A 20,783-nucleotide genomic window follows, 5' to 3' on the forward strand; every position below is an offset into this window, starting at 1 on the left:
CACAGACTCCCTAGCCTGGCACACCGCTTTCAAACGACACCAGATGTCTCAGTGGCTTTGTATTGACTTAAATTACCAATATTTAGAGGGTGATTTATCACAAGAGTGAGAGTTTCCAACAGAGGCACTCAGGAATTCCCTTTCTGTGGTTTTAACCCCCTGACAAAACAGTTCCTTTTAACTCACAAACTGAGAGAGCCGCTTCTTTGGCAGGCTTGGTATTCCAGTGTCACTTATGTGACTGTGATAAAGCACTTTGATCAGAAGCAACCCGAGGGAGAAAAGGGTTTATATCACTTTAAAGTCCATCGTTCAGGGGAAGTTGAGGCAGAATCTCAAAGCAGCGAGTTACATAACAGTCAAGAACATAAAGTAATAAATGCAGAAATCTTTGCTTGCTCTTGCTACTTTCTCTAGTTTTACATGCTTCAGGGCCTAGGGAATTGTCCAGCCCACAGTGGCCTACCTGAGCCTTCCTCCATCAATCAACCGTCAAGACAGACCTCCACAGACATGCCCACAGGCCAACCTGATCTACATAATTCCTCAGTCGAAGCCCTTCTGAGGTGGTTCTAGGCCATGTCTAGTTGACGGTTAAACTAACCAGCACAGCCGGGTGTCCGTGAAGGAGTGGGAAGACGCACATGGGTGGTCATACTGATGAGATGAGGCCATTATAATGACATGCCGACTGAACTGATTTGAGAGAATTCTATACAAGTAGCAAGTAGTGAGTGAGTAGGACCAAGAAAGCCATGTACATAGCACAGATGTTCCCCTAAAAGAGGTAGAATGTGTTTTCTAAATCACAGCCATTTTAAACAAACATACAACATACCAATGGCCAATGAGCCGTAAGACGAGGCTTGACATCTTTAATTGGTAACAAAATGCAAACCAAGTCCCTGATGAGATAGCCCTTCACAAACACTAGGCTGGATACGAAGCCAAAACTCACAAGTGATTGGCGCCAGCAGGGGTGGGGACACCGGAGCTATTTTCCACCATTGGTGCTCTTGGAAATCAGAGTCACCTTTATGGAAAACAGTTCCCAAACAGATGGACCAAAGGACCCAGACTTTTCACTCCTGTGCTGGGCACAGGACTCCCAGCACTTGGACACTTCTGTCTTTTTAAATTGTGGGTCACAACCCCAGGAATGACCATGTAACTGAATGTGAGGGTTGCACAAAATTTGGCTGTGATAAAAGGTTTCAGAATGTGCACACATACCCCCTCCCCCAAATCAAGTGTCTGATGAATCCAGAGTGAACTTACATGGCGTCACATGGCTCTGAACACTCATTCAGTGTGGGCTCTTGGCCCTGCACATGCCACCATGCCACAGAACATTAGCAACTGAAGTCAGACTTGAGACAAGTTCATGTTGTGAATTGTGTGTTCGTATTAGACGTACTAAACTCTCTGCTCTTGCAGGAACACCATGGTTTAATTACAGAAACAAGAACTTTCAGTGTTTCCCATCATCCCTTACCGTGCAAATATTGAATTAGTGTATTTTACACTTTACTGTGTGTTAGAGGTTTTTGTTTTGTTTTTTTAATTTGTTTGTTTTGTTTTTTTCCCCCAACAGGGTTTCTCTGTGTAGCCCTGGCTGTCCTAGAACTCACTCTGTAGATGAGTCTGGCCTCAAATTCAGACATCGGCCTCCTGAGTGCTGGGCTTAAAGGTGTGCACAACCAGTGCCCTGCTAGAGTGTTTGATTTTTATAACTGATGTTTGAATTGCTGACCTGTGTTTCATCTAAAACAAAGCAAACAAAATCCACGATGAGGTGACTCAGTGGTTAAGAGCATGGTGGGTTCAGTTTCCAGCACCTACATAGCAGCTCACAACTATCTGTAACTCCAGTGCCAGGAGATCCAACACTCTTTTGACTGCCAAAGATTCCAGACATGTATTGATACACATGCACACATGCAGGCAAAACACTCACACACATAAAATAAAATGAGCACACCTTTTTAAATGTTTTAAATTATTAAGTAGATTTAGGCTTGCGATTAGGCCAACACTTTCTGAACTGTCCCGGACACACCTCTGCCGTTTGTGCTATGTTTATAGAAAGTGGCTCTCTCTGCCTTGACAATTATAAAATCAAAATGGCGCTCAACTCTGATGTTCTATGTTCTGAAGAATCAAGTATTTGGGCCAAATTTAATTCTTCATGTATAAACAAACCAGCACAACCATTCTTTAGTATGAACTTTTACTTTAATCATTAATAAATGGTAACATTATATATGTAGCAAAAATCGCTTTAAAATAATTCTATTGGGACCTGGAGAGACAGTTCAAGGGTTAAGAGTGCTCACTGCTCTTCCAAAGGACCAGAGTTAGGTCCCGACTCTTGTGTCAGGTGACTCATAACATTCCAAAACTCAGGCACCAGCATATTTGATGCAATCTTCTGGCCCACAAACACACAAAAATATGGTCTTTTTAAAAAGTAGAATAAAACAGATTTGTTTGTTAGTTACCAGTAAATGATTGTTTTATATAGGTGTTCCATAGACCTATACCTGGGGACATGGAAAATTTGGGGGTAGAAAGGGATCACAAGCAGAAAAGGGTAAAGAAGTCCTAGATAGGTAGAAGTAGGAAGATCAGGAGTTGAGAGTCATCCTGGGCCTGAAACCCCTGCTCCAAAACTGAAAGAGGCTGTTTACCAAGGACATAGGTTGAACAGTTCCATTTGTGAGGAAGAAATACATTCAACAGAAAGAACAGTTACCGGCTTCTGGCCCAGCGGCAGACGGGGAGCAGGCATACCATTCATTCCTCAGCAAACATACTGTGTCCTCTCGCATGGTCCATTTGTCATCTGTGCATTTTACCTTGATTTTAAGAACAGCTCCCATGTGGTTTTCCTAGGGCTATTTACCCTGTGTACCTCTGGGCCTTGGCAGGTTCTCCTGGGCACAAAGGTAACAGGCCTGTATGGTGGAGGCCAGCGGGACAATCGGAGGGCAGAGCTCAGAACCATTTCCTCCTTCCTCTCCAGAATCTTTGAACTCCTGCCTCAGCTCCTGCCCCGGTCACCAAGAACTAGCTGGCGGGTGTGGAGTGGAAAGAATAACACCAGTGTCACCCCATCCACTTCTGAGGCTCAAGCTCGCAGTGTGCATGGCTCCAGGGCCGGCTTGGCTGTTGCTGGCACTTGTTGACACACTCGAAATCTTCTGTGCTGTATCTCCCCACAGTCCTTCCCCAGCCTCCCTCTCCCCGAAGAGATCACCAAGGATCCAGTTTCCTTGGACAGCCACTCTTTCAACTCACCTCTGCCAACCTCCACAGGTCTTCCTGTTCCTCACAGTTCTTGATGGGGCTTTGATCTCAAAACTGATAAAGAAGGCCCAGGGCATACAGCACTGTAAGGCAGGGCAGGGCAGGGGAGACACACAGACACCCCAGTCCATAGGGCTCTAGGATTGACTTTGCCTCCCTTCCAGGCAAGGTCTCTGTAGCACTCCAGCTTCCCTCTCTCCCTCCTTTCTCTCTGTGTTGCTTAACTTTCCTTCCTCCCTCACAGAGGGGTCACTGTCACTCAGGGCCAGCCAAACTCTGGCACTAGGAGGTTCTCCACAACTGCTCTCCTTGCTGAGCCACACACATGTAAAGCCTCAGTTTCCTGCCACCATGTGCTGTATCTCCCCACCACAGTGGACTGTGTCCTCGAACCAAGATGAACCCCTCCTCCAGCTGCTCAGAAAGAACTAATGCGAAGAAGTGTCTGAATTGGGGCCGAGCTTCACAAAGCTGTGAGACCTGGAGTATGCTGACCTCTGTGACTCAGTTGTCCCAAAGTATCAGGGTTCTACCCTGAGCCCTCCCCAGGGGCAAGAGGCATCACACAGGTGCAACATCTTGGCATGACTGAGAACTGAGATCTATCACTTCCTCATCAGAAAACAGTCCTGGTGGGCTCTTTGTAAAAAAAAAAAAGTCAAAGTTTTTGATGCTGTGGAGGATGAGGATGAAGACTGTGGGGCGCGCACACTCGAACTCACACACACACACACACACACACACACACACACACACCACGACTCCGCCCCTGCCCTCGTGGCACCACCCTCTTAGCTCACTTACCCCACCCGCCCAAGCTGGCTCCTAACCCACCTTTCTGTTGACGGAGCCCTGAGGAGAACAGGTGTCTCAAAGAGCGCCAAGATGCAGCCATGGCTCTGGCTGGTCTTCAGTGTGAAGCTATCAGGTAAGACCCAGAGTGGGGCTACCCCAGATCTGCACCAGAGCAGGGAACTTGGACCTGGTGGTCTCGGCAACCGGAGGAATCGACAGGAGCTGGGCTTCGGGAAGAGGGGAGGCTGGTAGGCAGAGACACAGCGTGAAAAGGAGATTCTTCCTCATTACCCAGAGAGGTCTGAGACGCCTGGGCAGAAGCCGCACAGCCTGAACTAAAAGGCAAGGAAGGAAAAAAACGGAAGGACAAAAAGAGAAGAGAGAGAGATCCAAAACTGAAGGGGAAATGTTTTTCAGGGTGCCCACAGGGATGTGCCCCATGAAGTTCCCAGAGGCCCGATCTGGCTTAGGCCAGGGTCTGTAGACATACTCTAATTACTTCCGGGGAAGTGCTTCTGATAAATCAGACAACTAGGGCAGGGTACTCACTATGACCCCCTGGCTCTCCAGGGTCCTCTGCAGCATGGCACCCCCAAGAAGCGGCACTGCAGATGGGCTGTTGGAGCTGGCACAGAGGTGTGGCCTAAAGATTGTCATTGTGATCAACCCAGAGACGTTGCTGGTCTGGTACCAGCTAAAGCCCCAAACTGATTATACTACTGAGGAAGACAGGGCATGCCAGTCCCTGCCTCTGATCAGGTTAGCTCAACTGGTCAAAACTGGAAATAAACAAGGCTATTATGAGCTACCTCTGATCATTCTAGAAATACCAGGTTCCTCTGAAAATGGAATCCTGGGCTACCAAGCAGATCAAATGAGACTGTATATGACCTAAACCCTGGCTGTGCATATCCCCTGGGCTTTTTGGAAAGGCTCCTGCCATCTGCGTATTTGTGGGCCCACTCTGTATGCAGGTCTCAATTCGGAGGCTCAGAGTTCGTTCACCCAAGTCCTATGACCCCGGTTCGAGTGCAAGTCCATTTCACACAAACTATGGGACCTTGGATAGCTTTCCCTTGAGCTCTGTTTGTCTCTCCCTATAGGATTCAGTGAGGACTAAATCAGACAGCACACACTGTGCCTGACACACTGCAGTATGGGCATCATCACTTCATATTAACTTCCCCAAAGAGGCCAGGAAACCAAAACAATAAAAATGGCTGCCACGGCACAGAAATGGTGGCCTGAAACTCAGGGAAGGGAGATGGAGCACTTCAGCTACAAGGGGGTGGTCACTCTTTCCATGCTTATAGAGACTCGGAGTGGTTTGAAGATAGATTTGGGATTAGTTCATCACATCAATCCTAGGGAAGGCCGTGACGGTATCAGAAGGCCTGAGACACAATTATAGGCAGGGATCTGTGCCATTAATGCCAAGCAGCTGACTGCCCTGGGCTCACACATCCTCTGGCCTCTGCTTAGCCGTGCCTGTTCTTGGCATAATATCTTGGCCATGATCTATAGGGTGACCCCCCCTCCCCCGGTTGCAAACCAAAGAAAAAAAAGTCTTTCTAGATCAAACGGGTTTGTTGACAACCTATGGTCTTAGATGTGAAAGAAACTTGGTCTGATCCTTCTTGAGACTTCTCTCATTGCCTAGAATGTTCCCTGAGACTGTTAGACTTTCAGGTAGAACTTACCTGTGTGAGGGCTCACACAGGTACCTCCAGTGTCTGCATATGGTTACCTGTGTGAGTGCTTTACTGTTTAAATCTGACTTCACTTCTCTTTTTCTCCCCTGAAATTCACTAAGTAGCCCAGGCTGGCGTCTCAAGTGTTAGGATTCAAAGTGTGCACCACCATGTCTGCCTTCCTTTCTTTTCTTTCCAACCATAAACAGCAAGCAGGACAACAGTGACAAGTCAAGCTGCCCTTCTTTCATAGGAGACCATGAACTTGGTGACTTCTGAGGTTCCACAGCTGCTACAGGGCGAAGGCTGTGTGCATGGCCATATCTGCAACCCTTCTGCCTGCCCAGTCTTCCCATCTAAGACAAAATGAACTTCCAAGCTTGCTTCTGTAATAACCGCCCTGCCCCGAGGTGGGAGAAGTCAGTAACGGACCCATTGTAGGACTGAGGGGTAACAGCTCCCAGGGTCAGCTCCTTTTCCCTGTCCAGAAATCTCAGATCATCTAAACCACACTGTGCCTGACTCCAAACTCCTCTCCCAGATGGCCCTGGCTCTTTCTCAGCTGCTTAGAGCCGCTGAAGGCCTGTCTACACAGGCTCACAGCTAGGTGAGGTGGGCAACTAGCTTTGGCTTTCAACTTTGGCTCTTTGGATTTGAATTCAGTGAGACTCAAAATGAGATCGCTTCATGCTGGTGTCTTCTCATCCGTGTAAGGAGGATAAAAATCCTGGAGCCAGTCTGAGACTTTCACCAAGATAGCTTATGCCAAGGGCCACGCATCGAAGCTATGGTAAATAAAGGCACACTCAGAACTGCCTGCCTTGCAGTCAATGTTTGTGAGTTCTAGGTGCTCTGAGTGCTGTTAATACACTGACTCTTTCGCCCGCCCGGGCAGATCCTGTTTGCCCATGACAACAAACTCATTGTGATTCTGAGCGCCCCCCGCCCCACTGTGCTAGGGGCTGAACTCAGGAGTCAGACTTGGTAGTAAACACCTTTACCTGCTGAACTACCTCACAAGCCCTCCTCTCTCTACTCCTCCTTCTTTCCGTCCCTCATTCCTTCTGTCCCTCCCTCCCTCCCTCCTTCCTTTCTTAAGAATTATTTTTTTAACTTTTTAAAGATTTATTTATTTTCTGTGCTCTGTCTGCATGAATACCTATCTACATGCCCGAAGAGGGCACGTGATCATATCATAAATGGGTGTGAGCCACCATGTGATTGTCCAGGCTGGCCTTGAACTCACTAGGTAACCAAACTTGAAGTTTGGATCCTGTACTTCCACCGCAGTGTGCTAAGGTTGCGTGTGTATAGCCGCAGCCTGGTTCATCTCTTCTGATTTCTTGTAGCTCTCTGGGGCAGCTCTGCCCTCCTTCAGACTCCTTCATCCCTGCTGGTTCAAACCAACCAAACAGCAAAAATGTCCTGTGAGGCTAAAACCTTCCCTAAAGGAACAACCATCTACTGGCTGAGAGAGCTCCAGGATTCCAACAAGAACAAGCACTTTGAGTTCCTGGCGTCCCGGACTTCAACCAAAGGAATCAAATATGGTGAAAGGGTGAAGAAGAATATGACTCTGTCTTTCAATTCAACCCTGCCCTTTCTCAAGATCATGGATGTGAAACCAGAGGACAGTGGCTTCTACTTCTGCGCGATGGTTGGGAGTCCCATGGTAGTCTTTGGGACAGGGACAAAGCTGACTGTGGGTAAGAATGTTCTCAAGGTTGTGAATGAACACACACACACACACACACACACACACACACACACGTGCACACACACACACGTGCACACTTACATACACACATGCTTGCACACACACAAGCACACATACTCCTACACTGGCCATTGGAGCTGTCCACTCTCAGTGAGCCTCACTCTGCAGCCATGACAAATCACACCACTGCTAAGACTAATAGAAAAGATCCATTGAGAGTGACGCAGGCCAAACACCTCTGAGGGTTGCACACAGCTGAGTCCCTTCATGGTTCCATCCACCGAGCAGGTGGTATATTTGTTCTCCACTTTGGATAGGAGTCAGATGAGATAAAAACAGGTAGGCCAGTCAAAGGTGGATGCTTCTGTTTTTGATGGAGACAAAAACAGCAGTCTCAGGACCCTGACTACATACAGACTCTCACTGTCTGAGCACACGCTCAGAGTGTTTCTGAGGTAGCAGAAAAGCAGTTGTCCTCGGCATTCTTCGTGGGGTTCAATGGCTCAAATCCACACTTGGGGCTTCGAAGAGCAAAGAAACTGGACCCCAGGTCTAGTTTGGTTCTCAGTCCGTCACATGCCCTTCCCCTCCCAGAGCCTCAGTTTCCATATCTGTACAAGGCTGCTGCTGCCGCCTCACCTCTACTTCTAGGAAACTGCAGTTTCATGACGTACATGCAGAAGTACACTGCAGGGCTGGAGAGATGGCTCAGTGGTTAGGAGCACTGACTGCCCTACCAGAGGTCCTGAGTTCAAATCCCAGCAACCACATGGTGGCTCATAACCATCTGTAATGAGATCTGACGCCCTCTTCTGGTGTCTCTGAAGACAGCTACAGTGTACTTACAGATAATAAGTAAATAAGAAAACAAATAAATAGATAAATCTTTAAAAAAAAAAAAAAAAAAAAGAAGTACACTGCAAACCTTAGACACGATTTTCCATTTTCCAAGAGGCATCTAATTAGGAAGAAATAAATGCATTTTATTGAACACAACTTATCAAAACAGCATTAGTATTTCAACAGGTGACCTACTTTCCTATACATGGCATTTGGTACATGTTTTATGCATGCGGCATTATCTGTGTTCAGACTAGCCATACTGGACAGTGAGGATTCCTCTCTCGGGGTGGAGAGGGCTCGCCATAGATTCTCTCAGGCCAGTGGTTGGCTATAGTTCGTTCTTCAACTCAACCCAGGACTTGGCCTCTCATCATCTTGCTTCAAACTCACCTGGGGGCTGGAATTCACTAGCACCCCAGCACCCCCAGAAGTTGGGCCGCTTGGCCTAAGGAGGTACAGAGACAGCTGGGGATAGTGCCAGAGTTATAAAAACACAGCAGTGACACCAGGAACAGAGCAAGGTCTCCATGGCCTCTCTAGTCTCTGGTCTCTTCGGGGTGGGATGGGGATTGGGCAAAGTAAGGATGGGCAGAAGCATGAAACATGGGCTTTGAGTTTGTTTTTTGTTTGTTTGTTGGTTGGTTGGTTTGGTTTGGTTTTGCTTTTGTTTCTGTGAGCCCCGTGCGTGCCTTCCTAGTGCTTCAGGGTCTGAGACAGGTGGGTGGTAATGTTCCATCTCTACCTATCCTGGTATCCATGTTTCCAAGTCCTGTGTACTGTGTGCTGTCCAGCAGCCCAGGAGCAGCAGCATCTTCCCAAAGTCCCTTCTTGGATGCAATCTCCCCAGTGACAGATTCCCAGAGCCCGAGCCTACCGGCCCGGTTGAAGAGTCCGAGTGTCTCTGTGCATCAGTGCGTCAATCCCACTGTCCTGTCCTTCCTCTCTCCCACCCTCAGTGTGAGACACTGGATCAAAACTGAGGAGAGGATGGGCCATCCAGGAAAAGCAGAAGGGCCTGGAACACAGCACTCAATCCATCTCTCTCAACCGCCGTTGTTCATGTAGGAGGGCACAACCAGGGGCTTGCTCTGTTGGCTTAGGGGTTGCAAAGGAAGCTGAGATTGGCCATGCCAAAGGACCAAAGGGTCCTTCCACTTTGTTTTGTTTTGTCTTTTGAGACTGGGTCTTTCTACATAGCCCTGGCTGTCCTGGAACTGTGATCAGGCAAGCCTTCTCAAACTCAGGGATCCTCCAGTCTCTGTCTCCTGAGTGTTGAGATTAAAGGGTTGTGCCACCACACTGGGCTAGAATAAGAACAGCAACCCAAGGTCTTCTGCCAATCATAGTCATGCCTAAGTATACTTCACTAGGCACACTGCTCTCTTAATTCTCACAACTAAGAAGTCATTTTTTTTTTTTTGAGACAGGGTTTCTCATGTAGCTCTGGCTGTCCTAGAACTCACTGTGTAGACCAGGCTGGCCTCAAACGTGGATATCCACCTGCCTTTGCCTCCTAAGTGCTTAAATTAAAGGTGTGTACCACCACTGCCTGGCCGAAGTCATCTTCTTTATTGCAAAGAGGAAGCTAAGGGACAGACAACTTTCCTGGGGCTGCATAGTTTGTTAATGATGGGCAAGGCTCTGCTTAGGACACTGGGCTCATCCTCACCCATAGGTTCTCCATTCATCTGAGAAACTAGATATGAATTCTGTGCTCTGCCATGACCTGAAATCCTGTGGTAGCCAAGGCAACAATCACAAGGGCATCACTGCCCGGAAGAAAGGCACACAGTCTGCCTGTAAGTCCTGCTGCTTACCCGAGTAACATATGGGTCTTGCTTCTTTCTATAGTTGATGTCCTTCCTACAACTGCTCCAACCAAAAAGACTACACTGAAGAAGAAACAATGTCCAACCCCCCACCCAAAGACCCAGAAAGGTGAGTTTTCCATTGTTGCACTCACATTAAAAAAAGCAGCTTCCCACTTTCCCTTCCTCCTTCCTCCTTTCTCCTTCTTTCCTTCCTTCCTTCCTTGAACAAACACTTACCAAGTCTTGGCTCCGAGGCCTATTTCTCTAGCTCTAAACTGGTGTCAACGAAAGGTACCCTGTGTCTGATGGCAACTCACAGTCTAGTGAGGCCACACTCACAAATCATTACAGAGTGAGACCTTAAGGAAAACACATCTAGCACACAGGTGCTCACAACAACACGATTCATCATAGCCAGAAAAGTGCTCACAACCCAGATGTTCCGCAATGAGACAGGACGCAGGTGTTACAAGGGCACGTGTAGAGTGAAGTTCTGGAGCTACGAGATGGCTCGGCTGGTAGCTGCACTCGCTGACAAGCCTGATTGTGTTCAGTCCCTGTGACCTACATGGTACAAGGCGAAAACTGGCTCCTGCAAGTTGTCCCCTGACCTCCACATGTGTGCCCCGGCACTAAATGCCCATACCGTGCACTCGATCAATCAATAAATGTAAGTTTGTTTTTTTTTTCTCTTCTTTTTTTCGGAGCTGGGGACCAAACCCAGGGCCTTGCGCTTGCTAGACAAGCGCTCTACCACTGAGCTAAATCCCCAACCCCAAATGTAAGTTTTTTAAAAAGAGTGGGTGTGGGAGTCCAGGCCTATACTCCGAACATTCAAGAAGCTTCCGCAAAATCACAAGTCTGAGGTCAGCCTGAACTGCACAGAGAAAGCCTGATTGTAAAAAGAAAGAGAGTCCAGATGGGGTGGCACACATTTGCAATCCCAGCACTCATAGGTAGAAGCAAGAGGATCAGGAATTCAAAGTTATCCTCAACTATATATCACATCTGAAGCTAGCCTTGGCTATGTAAGATCCTGTCTCAAATGTCACCCCCCAAAAATGAAATACTGACACGTGTTTAAGTTAGGATGAATCTTGAAAATGCACAGCGAAGGGTCAGTTACAAAAACAAGCAAACAAAACACATTTGAGATAGGTAGGGTAGCCCACATCTTTAATCCTGGCACTCAGAGGCAAAGAGGTAGGCAAATCTCTGTGAGTTCAAGGCCAGCCTAGTCTATGAAGCAAGTTCCAGGCTAGCCAGAGCTACATAGTGAGCCTTGTCTTGATACAGCGAAGACCAGATATTGTGTGGCTCCTTAGATGTGAAACGTCCCTGGTTCTTAAAGTCACAGAGACAGAAATAGATGAAGGGCATCAGGGATAACGCAAAAGTCTTAACCAGTACAGACGTTTGGTTTTTCTGGGACTCTCAGGATGTCCCAGAGTGAGAGGTGTGATGGTTTCACACCCCTGAGAAGACCCTAAAGCCCTCTGAGTGTCTGCTTTAAGTTTTCCTGGAGGTTTTCCATGTAGAGGTAGGCTGGCTGGAGCTACCTGCTTCACATATGCTGATCTCCAATTCACAATCTTTCTGCCTTAGGCTCACAGGTGCTGGGATCAGAGGCACACACAGCCTGCTCAGAATTACACACTTGAGACAGGTGGAGATCAGGTTTGCAGATCATATCACAATCACATGGTCAACAAGCTTCCAGTCCAGAGGACCAGTCCTTCACTCTTTTCCAGTTTCAGATTCTAACAGAGCACCTCGCACAAAGGGTGGGATCCCAACACGCTAGGGGGCGAACACCAGGCACCTTAGCTGGAGCAGGCGGTGTGTGCTTCCTTTGAAGCCACAGCTCAAATGTATTTCTGGAAAAATACTGACTTCAACCCCCCAAAGTTACTGGTGAGAAACAGAAAGTTCCATCTGCCACGACCCAGACAACAAACCACAGGACCATCCCATGACTGCTGGGTGCAGCTGACTTGCTTCGCTGTAACAAACAAACGCCCCAGCGGCGGTGTTCCCTGTAGGGTCTTGGAGCCTGAAGGGCACTGCCTCCTGAGGTCACTGTGGACAGAAAATTGAAACCCAGCCAGGTTTGGTGCCTTACACCTGTAATCCCAGGACCTGGAAGGGTGAGACAAGAGATCAGAAGTTCAAGATCCTCCTCAGCTACAATGCAGGTTTGAAGCCAGCCTGGGCTACATGAGACCCTGTCTCAAACAAATCAAAACCCTAACCAAAAAAGAAAACCCAGGGGTTGGGGATTTAGCTCAGTGGTAGAGTGCTTGCCTAGCAAGCGCAAGGCCCTGGGTTCGGTCCCCAGCTCCAAAAAAAAAAAAAAAGAAAACCCAGAGCCACAAGCAGAAAGGCGAAGTATTGCTAGATATGAAGGAGAAGACAGAGTGACTTCATTTATAACATATTATGCCCTGAAAAGTTTATTAGAAGAACCGAGAGTTGGGCAACAAATATAAAAGCAAACCCCACAAAATACAGTCCCTGTTGGCCTAGCTTTTCAGAAGGCTGAGGCAGGAGGATCACTTGAGCTTATAAGTTTGAGAGTTGTCTGTACAATGTAGTGAAATACTGTTTCAAAAATAAATAAGCCAGGCATGGTGGTTCTTGTATGTAATCTCAGCACTCAAGAGGCTGAGGCAGGAGGATCAGTATACGTGTGAGGCTAGCCTGGACTACACAGTAAGTTCTAGGCCTCACTGAGCTGCAGAATGAGACCCTGTCTATAAGTGAATTTTAAAAAGAAACACATACATATATGGGAAGAGAGGACAAAAAAGAAGATTGAGAGGGAGGGAAGAAGAGAGAGGGAGAGAGGGAGAGGGGGAGAGAGAGGATGGAGGGGGGAGAGAGGAGAGAGAGAGAGAGAGAGAGAGAGAGAGAGAGAGGCTTTTATTTAGAGATGCAGCAATCAGTTGGAATAAATAACCATTTTCCTCCAACCACAACAGCTTCTCTGGCTTCCATTTCTCTCTAAAGAAGCTTCATTTACCCTGCCCCTCCTCCTCTGGTGAGGACCCTGGCCCTCTGCTGCCAGCCACCACCTTGAAAACGTGGACATACAGCTTGCATGCCGTCAGCTCTGCGAAGTGCCTCCACGATCTAGTCTCCATCTGCACTGTGCCAGCCGAGCTGTATCCCCAGCCCAGGCCTCAGTTTCTCAGAGCTATGCAGTGAGAGGGAACAGTAAAACAGCCCCTTGCCTTCCGTCCTCAAAAGCCAAAGCATTCAGCTGGCGCTGTCCTTAGCGTGTCATGCACACCTAGCCCATATTCACCTCCTCCCTCACATGTGGAGGGCTTCCTAGACTTCTTAACCTGGAGCACAAACCCTCAACTCCATTCTTTCACCCAGGAGGCTTGGCTCTGCACCTCAGCCCCGAGGGGAGATCAACTATAGGGCTGATCTGAGGCAAGAGGGTTTAGGAGAAGGATCTAGGACATTAAGAACACAAGCCCTGCAGCTTAAATAGGATCAGACAAGTGAACAGATCTCTGACTCAAGAAGCGCAATCACGTAAGTGGCTTATGTAAGCAGACAGGCTGAAGCCCACCCAGAATCAGGATTGAAATAAAATCAATTGTCTCCCTCTCTCTCCCATGAAGGCACACAGGACTGGAAGAAACTAATGCACCATTAACCTGGGCCAGTCAGTAAGGTGCACCTTAAAGGAAGGCATCCCGAAGTCCACTACAACCCAAACAGACATCTGTGGTTTAATAGTTCCCATTTTCAGCTTCTACCTCAGGAAGGCACCTACACAGAAACAAGCCAGAATGTTCTTTGAGAGGCTGTTTATAAAAGTAACACATAGGAAGCAGCTAAGATTCCCACTGGTAGCTAAATTCCGGGGTATCCATAGGGCTCCCTGTGCTTCTGGTGGGGAAAGATGAGCTGGCCTGACTAAAGCACGCGGGGGGTGGGGGGGATTCATTTACAGAAATGGATACAGTATAATCCACTGTACTGAAAGGGGGAAACCAAGAGGTCGACGGAGTAGCTCAGTTGGTAGAGTGCTTGCCTACCATGCACACAGCAAGCCTGAGTTCAACCCCTAACCCTGTATAAATGGGCACAGTGGCCTACAAGTGTGATCCCAGCACGTAAGCAGGGGCAGCAAAATCAGAAGTTCAAGATCATCTTTGGCCACAGTGAATTAGAGATCAGCCTGGGAGATGGGAAACCTTATCGTTAAAATCAAAAAACAGAGACAGAGGTTGGGGAGATGACTTTTCAGATTAGGGTGCTTGCTACGAAAGCACTCGACCCTGAGTTCAAATCACGATCGCACACATAAGAAGCTGGGCGCAACTCACACCTGTAACCCCGACTTTCGGGGGTGGGGCAGAGATGTGAGAACTTCTGGGGTCACCAGCTCCAGGTTTAGTGAGAGATGTTGTCTCAAGAGGATGAGATAGAAATCGATTGAGCAGGACACCTGTCATGCCCCTCTGGTCACCATACCCACACACATGTGCACACACACCATGTGCACACTCACATACACATATGTGAACAATGAAAATGGGGTTTTCAGATGCTAAGGGGAAGGATGCCAGTTATCAATGTTGGTCTGTGAGCATTCTAGCCCCGTGTAAAATACAGTGAAAATATTGCTGTATATTAAAAAATAAAGTTTTTTTTAATGAATAGTAAAATCTTATTACTAGGCACGATATGGGTCTACTTCCTTCGAAACAGCTCTCAAGTTTTATTAGCATTTTAGAAGTACAGATACAACATGGCATCTTCTACATAAAATTACCTCAGTGGTTAAAGTGAACTTTAAAGTGAACCTTAAGTAAGTCTGCTTAAAATGCAACCCGGGGGCCTGCCTCCTGGGATGGGAGTCGCACAGATCTCTGTGAGTTCCAGGCCAGCCAGGGCTGCAAAATGAAGACTGCATAGTAAAACTGGGTGTCAAAAAACAAACAAGCCAGCCAGTGACTCTCTGGGAAGATGGGCTGCTCCTTGCTGTGTCTCAGTCGGTGTGAATGTGTGTGTCATGTGTGTCTTTTTCAGGCTTGACATGTGGCCTCATTACCCTCAGCCTGCTGGTGGCCTGCATCCTGGTTCTGCTGGTATCCCTCAGTGTGGCCATCCACTTTCACTGTGAGTTGATGCCTACGGGATATTGAAGGGCCCCCATTTTGCTACCTGAAGTGTGTACCTAGGAGCACTTTGTTCACTGATAGCAGAATAAGTAGTAAACTTACCCCCAACGAACCTTACGACTTGCAAGTGTCTCTTCCTGTTTTTGAAAGATTTGGGGAGCGTAGGGACTTGAACTCAGGACATGTTGGGTGCTCTCTACCACTGAGACACACAGCCCTGCCCCCAACCCAGGAGGCCAGAATTCCACCCGTGTTAGCAGGCAGATGAACGCTAGGTTTGAGTCCACTGAAGTCCACTGTTCTGTCCTGGAATGACTTTGATCTTGGCCTCAGAGGGTCTTAGCTGCCTCACCCGGGAGTAGAACATTGCCTACCTACCAGAGCTGCTATTGGTAATGTCCTCGGGGCCCATGTGCTAGGTACGGGGGCTCATGACAGTAGCTACGAAAGCCCGGTACCCTTCCCCAGTGACACTGCAGGGAGAGACGCATGGCTGCTGCCCTTAGCTCCTCTGTCACCCTGGCTCTGTAGTCACTGACCTCATAAAATGGACAGGAAAGCAGAGGAGAGGCCAGACTACCCTTGGTCCTTCTGTTCTCCTCTGCCGCCTTGAGCACATCGTTTGTCCTCCCTGGGTATCTTTAGGGAAGCAGGAAACATCAGGAACACCAACCACGTCAGTGGCTCTTAACTTTTCCAGGTTGCAGATTCCTTTGAATTTCTGACAGTCGTGGGCCCCCACCCCAGAGAACAGCAGCTGAGAGAGCATGAATACTTTGGTCCACTGTAATCCTCTGTAAACCCTGTTATAAGAACCCTAGTGGTCTAGCTGAGCCTGGAGCACATGCCTATAATCCCAGTACTTGGGAGGTAAAGGTAGAAGGATCAGGAGTTCAAGGCCAGCCTGGGCTACCTAAGACTCTGTTTCCAAAACCCATAAAAATGTTCTGATGAAGTAAACACAGCACACTTCTCCTTCCTCCCCGCATCCCGAAGGAGGGTGTATATGCACTGCTTTGGCTGCCCTCTAAGTTCTGTTGCTGCCTCCTGCAAATGCAACGGCCTTTGTTTTGTGCTATTGAAATTTGAACCAGGCCTGGTGTCCCTCCACTGTGCGAGGCCCCCAGTCCCTAGGAAAGCTCATTTACAAACGGAGTAGAGGAGATGCAGGAAATCGCTGGCACTAGCTACATGGCTTTCCGGCAAGCTATTTGACAACTCACCAGCTCCGTGGCTCAGTTTCCACACATGTAAGACGGATATAGTAGAGTAGGGTCTCGTGGGATTCATGAAGGCTATTAAAACTGTGGAACGGATGACTAAATGCCTCTAAACACTCCAAACCTACATAAGCAACAACAAAGGTGTGAAATGTGAAGACTCTGGGGACCGCCCTAGCACCCCAGAAGACATTGCTTCCATGCAACCCAAGTGTTGGCTAACCATGCTGCCTTCCTCTCGGGCTCTGAGGTTTGATGCTAGTGACCTACTAACCAGCGCTGACTTGCTTGTCTCTGCTCTGCTCTTCCAGGCACGCGGAGGAGAGCCCGGATTCGCTTCATGAAACAGTAAGTGCTGATCTCCCAAAAGGCACAAATGAGGGGCTGAGGGTTTGGATAACTTGGCAGAGTGTTTACCTAGCAATCCCTGGCACCACATAAACCAAGTAGTGGCTTACTCTGAGCACACCTTTAATCCCAAAACTTATCAGGAAGAAGCAGGTGATTTCTGTGTGTTTAAGGCTAGGCTGGTCTACAGAGTGAGTTCCAAGACAGCCAGGGCTACACAGAGAAACCCTGACTTAAAAAAATGGAAGTTCTCAGCCATCCTCAGTTATATCAAAAGTACATGGCCAGGCTCACTACAGATCCCCTCTCTCAAATAACCAACCCGCTACACAAATTTAAAAATGTATGAAAAAAAGATTACTCTGTATCTGTCTGCCCTTAGCAAAATGCTTGCCCAAGGCAAAGGTTCCCCAACTTCAGGTCTAAGACCTCATCCCCAGGCTCAGGTTCCCAGATTTGGTGTTGCTGCTTCAAGACTGGGTCTCTTATATTCTACTCTGGTCTCAAACTCGCTATTTGCAAAGGCTAACCTTTAACTACTGATCCTCCTATCTCTACCTCCTGAGTGCTGGGACTATCTGTAGATACCACCATGCCTGGTATGTGAGTGCTGAGATCAAATCCAAGGCTTGGCACACACAGGAAAGAAGAGTGCTGCCATCTGAGCCCCAGCCCTTGGAGTTGATTTTTTTTTCTTCAGCGTAGATGTTTCTCATCATCTGCCTGCCATATATATCAATTTGATCCTGAGAGTACACGCCCTACACACACACACACACACACACACACACACACACACACACACACACACCCAGAGAGGGGTGTGAGGGAGGAAGGGAGGGAGGGAGGGAGGGAGGGAGGGAGGGAGGGAGGGAGGGGGAGACAGAGAGACGGGGGTGGGGGAATGTTTGAATAAAGGAAAGACCATGCCTCCGAATGGAAGAGGGCACTAGAGCCTTGTGCTCAAGGGAGGTCTAGATCTGACCAATAACTCAAGTCTAGATCTGAAATGGCGGCAAGCATCCTTACCCACAGAGCCATCCCGCTGGCTGCGCCGGCAGTGTTTTATGGGCAAATTGCAATTGTAGTTTGCCTCATGAGCAAGTTCTACTTTGTGGGTGGGAACTAGAAACCGCCTTCACCTAATAGACAATAACGATTACCTGAGAGTGTTTAAGATGAGACCTCCAGAGAGTCCTATGCAAAAGCTATTCTTTGTAGGCTTTTCTAGACGTCAACCTAATCCTCGCAGTCCCAGAGATTTGTCCTGTGTCCTTTGATTGTCGTCTGTTCTCTAGTGACCTGACAATGCCAAATTTGAAGAAGCTAGGAGCTAGGTTGGGACCCTGAGATTTGGCAGCCAAGAGTTCTAAGGACCAGTGAGACAGAGAGACAGAGAGTGCACAGTGTGTACTTGTGCGGAGATGGGGTGACACAAGGCTGCTTCCTGAGCCCTCCTTGCTTGGGGCAGCTCTGCCCACATCTATGGTCTGTTTTTACACTTACTTGAAAGATGTGGTGGCAAATATCTGTAATGTCAGCACTTGAGAAGTGAGGCAAGAAGACCAGAACTGCAAGATCATAGCCAAATAATAAATATTATTATCATTATTGTTGTTATTACTATTATTATTATTATTATTAAGCCAGGTTTAGTAGTGCATGCCTTTAATCCTGGCACTTGGGAGGCAGAAGCAGAGGCAGATGGCAGGCAGATCCCTGTGAGTTAGCCTGGGCTACATAGTGAGGAGATCCAGGGATATGTAAAAAGACCCTGTTTTTAAAACACCAAAAAGAAAGTAATTTGAACAAAAATGTATGTATATTTTTATGTGTGTTGTGTGTGTGTATGTGTGTGTGTGAGAGAGAGAGAGAGAAAGAGAAAGAGAGAGAGAGAGAGAGTTTGAGACCAGATCTCAAAGGCAAGAACTTTAACCCCTGACCCTCTAGCATGCCCAGTTTTGGTTTGTAGCTTTGAAACCTTAAAAAAAGAAACTTTTAGTTTCGAGTTATGGTCCAGATATGGACACAGTAGTCCCTTGGATCAGCTCAGGCCCCACAGAGCAGTTGTTAGCAAACCCAAGGTGCAATCTGAGGCAGATATTGCCAACCTTCTCCTGTCGAAGAGCATCTTCCCACCATGGCCCATCGCCTCTGGCCTCCTGGATGCACTTGTGACCGGGTCGTCTTAGGGTGCTTCAGGAGGCAGTACCACTCAACGCTCATTTTCAAAACGTTTCTTTATTTTCTGTGTACACGTGCACTGTGAAGGGTAGAATAACTAGCACTGGGTATTGAGCTCAGACCATCAGACTTGGGAGTAAAAGTACCTTTATGCCTGAGCCATCCTACTGAGCCATATTGTGTGTGTGTGTGTGTGTGTGTGTGTGTGTGTGTGTGTGTGTGTGTGTGTGTGTGTTATTTTGTTATAGTTTGGTTTTCTTTGTTGTTGGTTTGGTTTCTTAATTTTAAGTTTTCAAATGATAGAAGTGGACCTTATAAACCACCCTCACATAAAGCTTTCAGCCCCAGACAGCAGGCTCTTCCCCCACCTGCCATTGCTCTTGCTATAAGAAATATAGCAGAAGTGTCACGGGCTTGAAAATAAGTTACAACCTGCTGTCACTTCCCAGGTTTCACAAATGATCCGCGCCCACGACACTGACAGCCTGCTACAAAGGACTCAATATAAAGCAAGACCTGGACCAACGAGAGACGACGCATTTAGCTCAAGCTGTCTGCCTGAACTGCTGCAAGTCCTGTGAATGGTCAGGCACGTTACCTGGAGTCTCACAGAGAAGGCCCCAGAATCCAGGCTCACTCACGGAGTGTGCTGAAGAACCAAGAACTCCCACCATGACACCCCTGTGGCTTTTGTACCCTTCTTGGACTGGACCTTGGATGGCAGCCTTGCAGCCACCATCTTTGTAAGTTGCTTGGTAGGGCAGCATGACTGGCTTTTTGGCGTCTCATGGGAGAGAGCTAGGTGGGCAGCCCTGCAGAAGACTGCACATCCTCACACAGAGAGGCCACCTCATGAATAAGGTTTCCTGCAAACATCTTCTGGGCCCTTGGCAGCCATCTTGCTCTCTCAGGCCTTGCTGTGGTTTTGGGAAGCTGTTGGCTCAGAAGACAGACTTCTACTTCATCTCCTAGTAGGAAATTTCTTAAGCTTCTTCTCCCTCGTGGCTTATATATTTCTTCCCTCACTCTCTGTCCTTTTTATGAAAATGTCTTGACTATAAAAATAAAGTCCTGTCTTAAAGGCACAGGTGGTTCCAGTGATGTCCAAGGCAGCTCCTCTACAGCAAAAGTATTGACTTCGGTCGAGATATGACAAGGGTTGGGAGTGTAGAACTAAATGCACAGGGTCCTGGGTTCAGTCACCATGGGGAGGGAGTGGGGAGAAGAGGGGTGAGTTCATTTTGTGTTTTCTCACCTAACATCTAAAACCCTCATTTGGCCATACATTGTGCCCATAACTTGAATTTTGAATGAAGAAATTAGGAAACACACACACACACACACACACACACACACACAGAGAGAGAGAGAGAGAGAGAGAGAGAGAGAGAGAGAGAGAGAGTCTCAAATGCTTTTGCCCACAGTGAAAGTAGAAAACCTTTTGACAGAAAAGAACAGATGTTTATTCCAGCAGCCGTTGAAGAGCCTTGGGTTTTTTTTTTTTTTTTTTTTTTTTTGGGTATGTGGGTTGGGGGAATAGCTATGGCTTGCCTAAAACTCAATACATAAATGAGGCTAGCCTCAAACTTACAGAGATCTACCTGCCTCTGGATCCCAAGTGCTGGGATTAAAGGTGTGAGCCTTGGTAATTTTGAAAATATTACATGTGTGCTCACACGCAGATGAATATGTAGTGTAGTGTGTGTGTGTGTGAGTGTGTG

The 20,783-nt window shown here is 47.7% G+C and overlaps 1 protein-coding gene across 1 annotated transcript; it reads left to right on the forward strand.

The window, feature by feature from the left end:
- The first annotated feature begins 4,155 nt into the window (after positions 1–4,155).
- Positions 4,156–20,116, forward strand: Cd8b (CD8 subunit beta). Its single transcript, NM_031539.2, has 6 exons — positions 4,156–4,237; positions 7,145–7,501; positions 10,207–10,293; positions 15,219–15,308; positions 16,842–16,878; positions 19,512–20,116. Exons 1-6 carry the CDS (start codon positions 4,195–4,197, stop codon positions 19,522–19,524), a joined length of 627 nt encoding a protein of 208 aa, NP_113727.2. The 5' UTR covers positions 4,156–4,194; the 3' UTR covers positions 19,525–20,116.
- Positions 20,117–20,783: the final 667 nt, after the last annotated feature.

The sequence above is a fragment of the Rattus norvegicus genome, chromosome 4, assembly GCF_021556685.1.
Source record: "Rattus norvegicus strain SHRSP/BbbUtx chromosome 4, alternate assembly SHRSP_T2T, whole genome shotgun sequence".
NCBI lineage: Eukaryota > Metazoa > Chordata > Mammalia > Rodentia > Muridae > Rattus > Rattus norvegicus.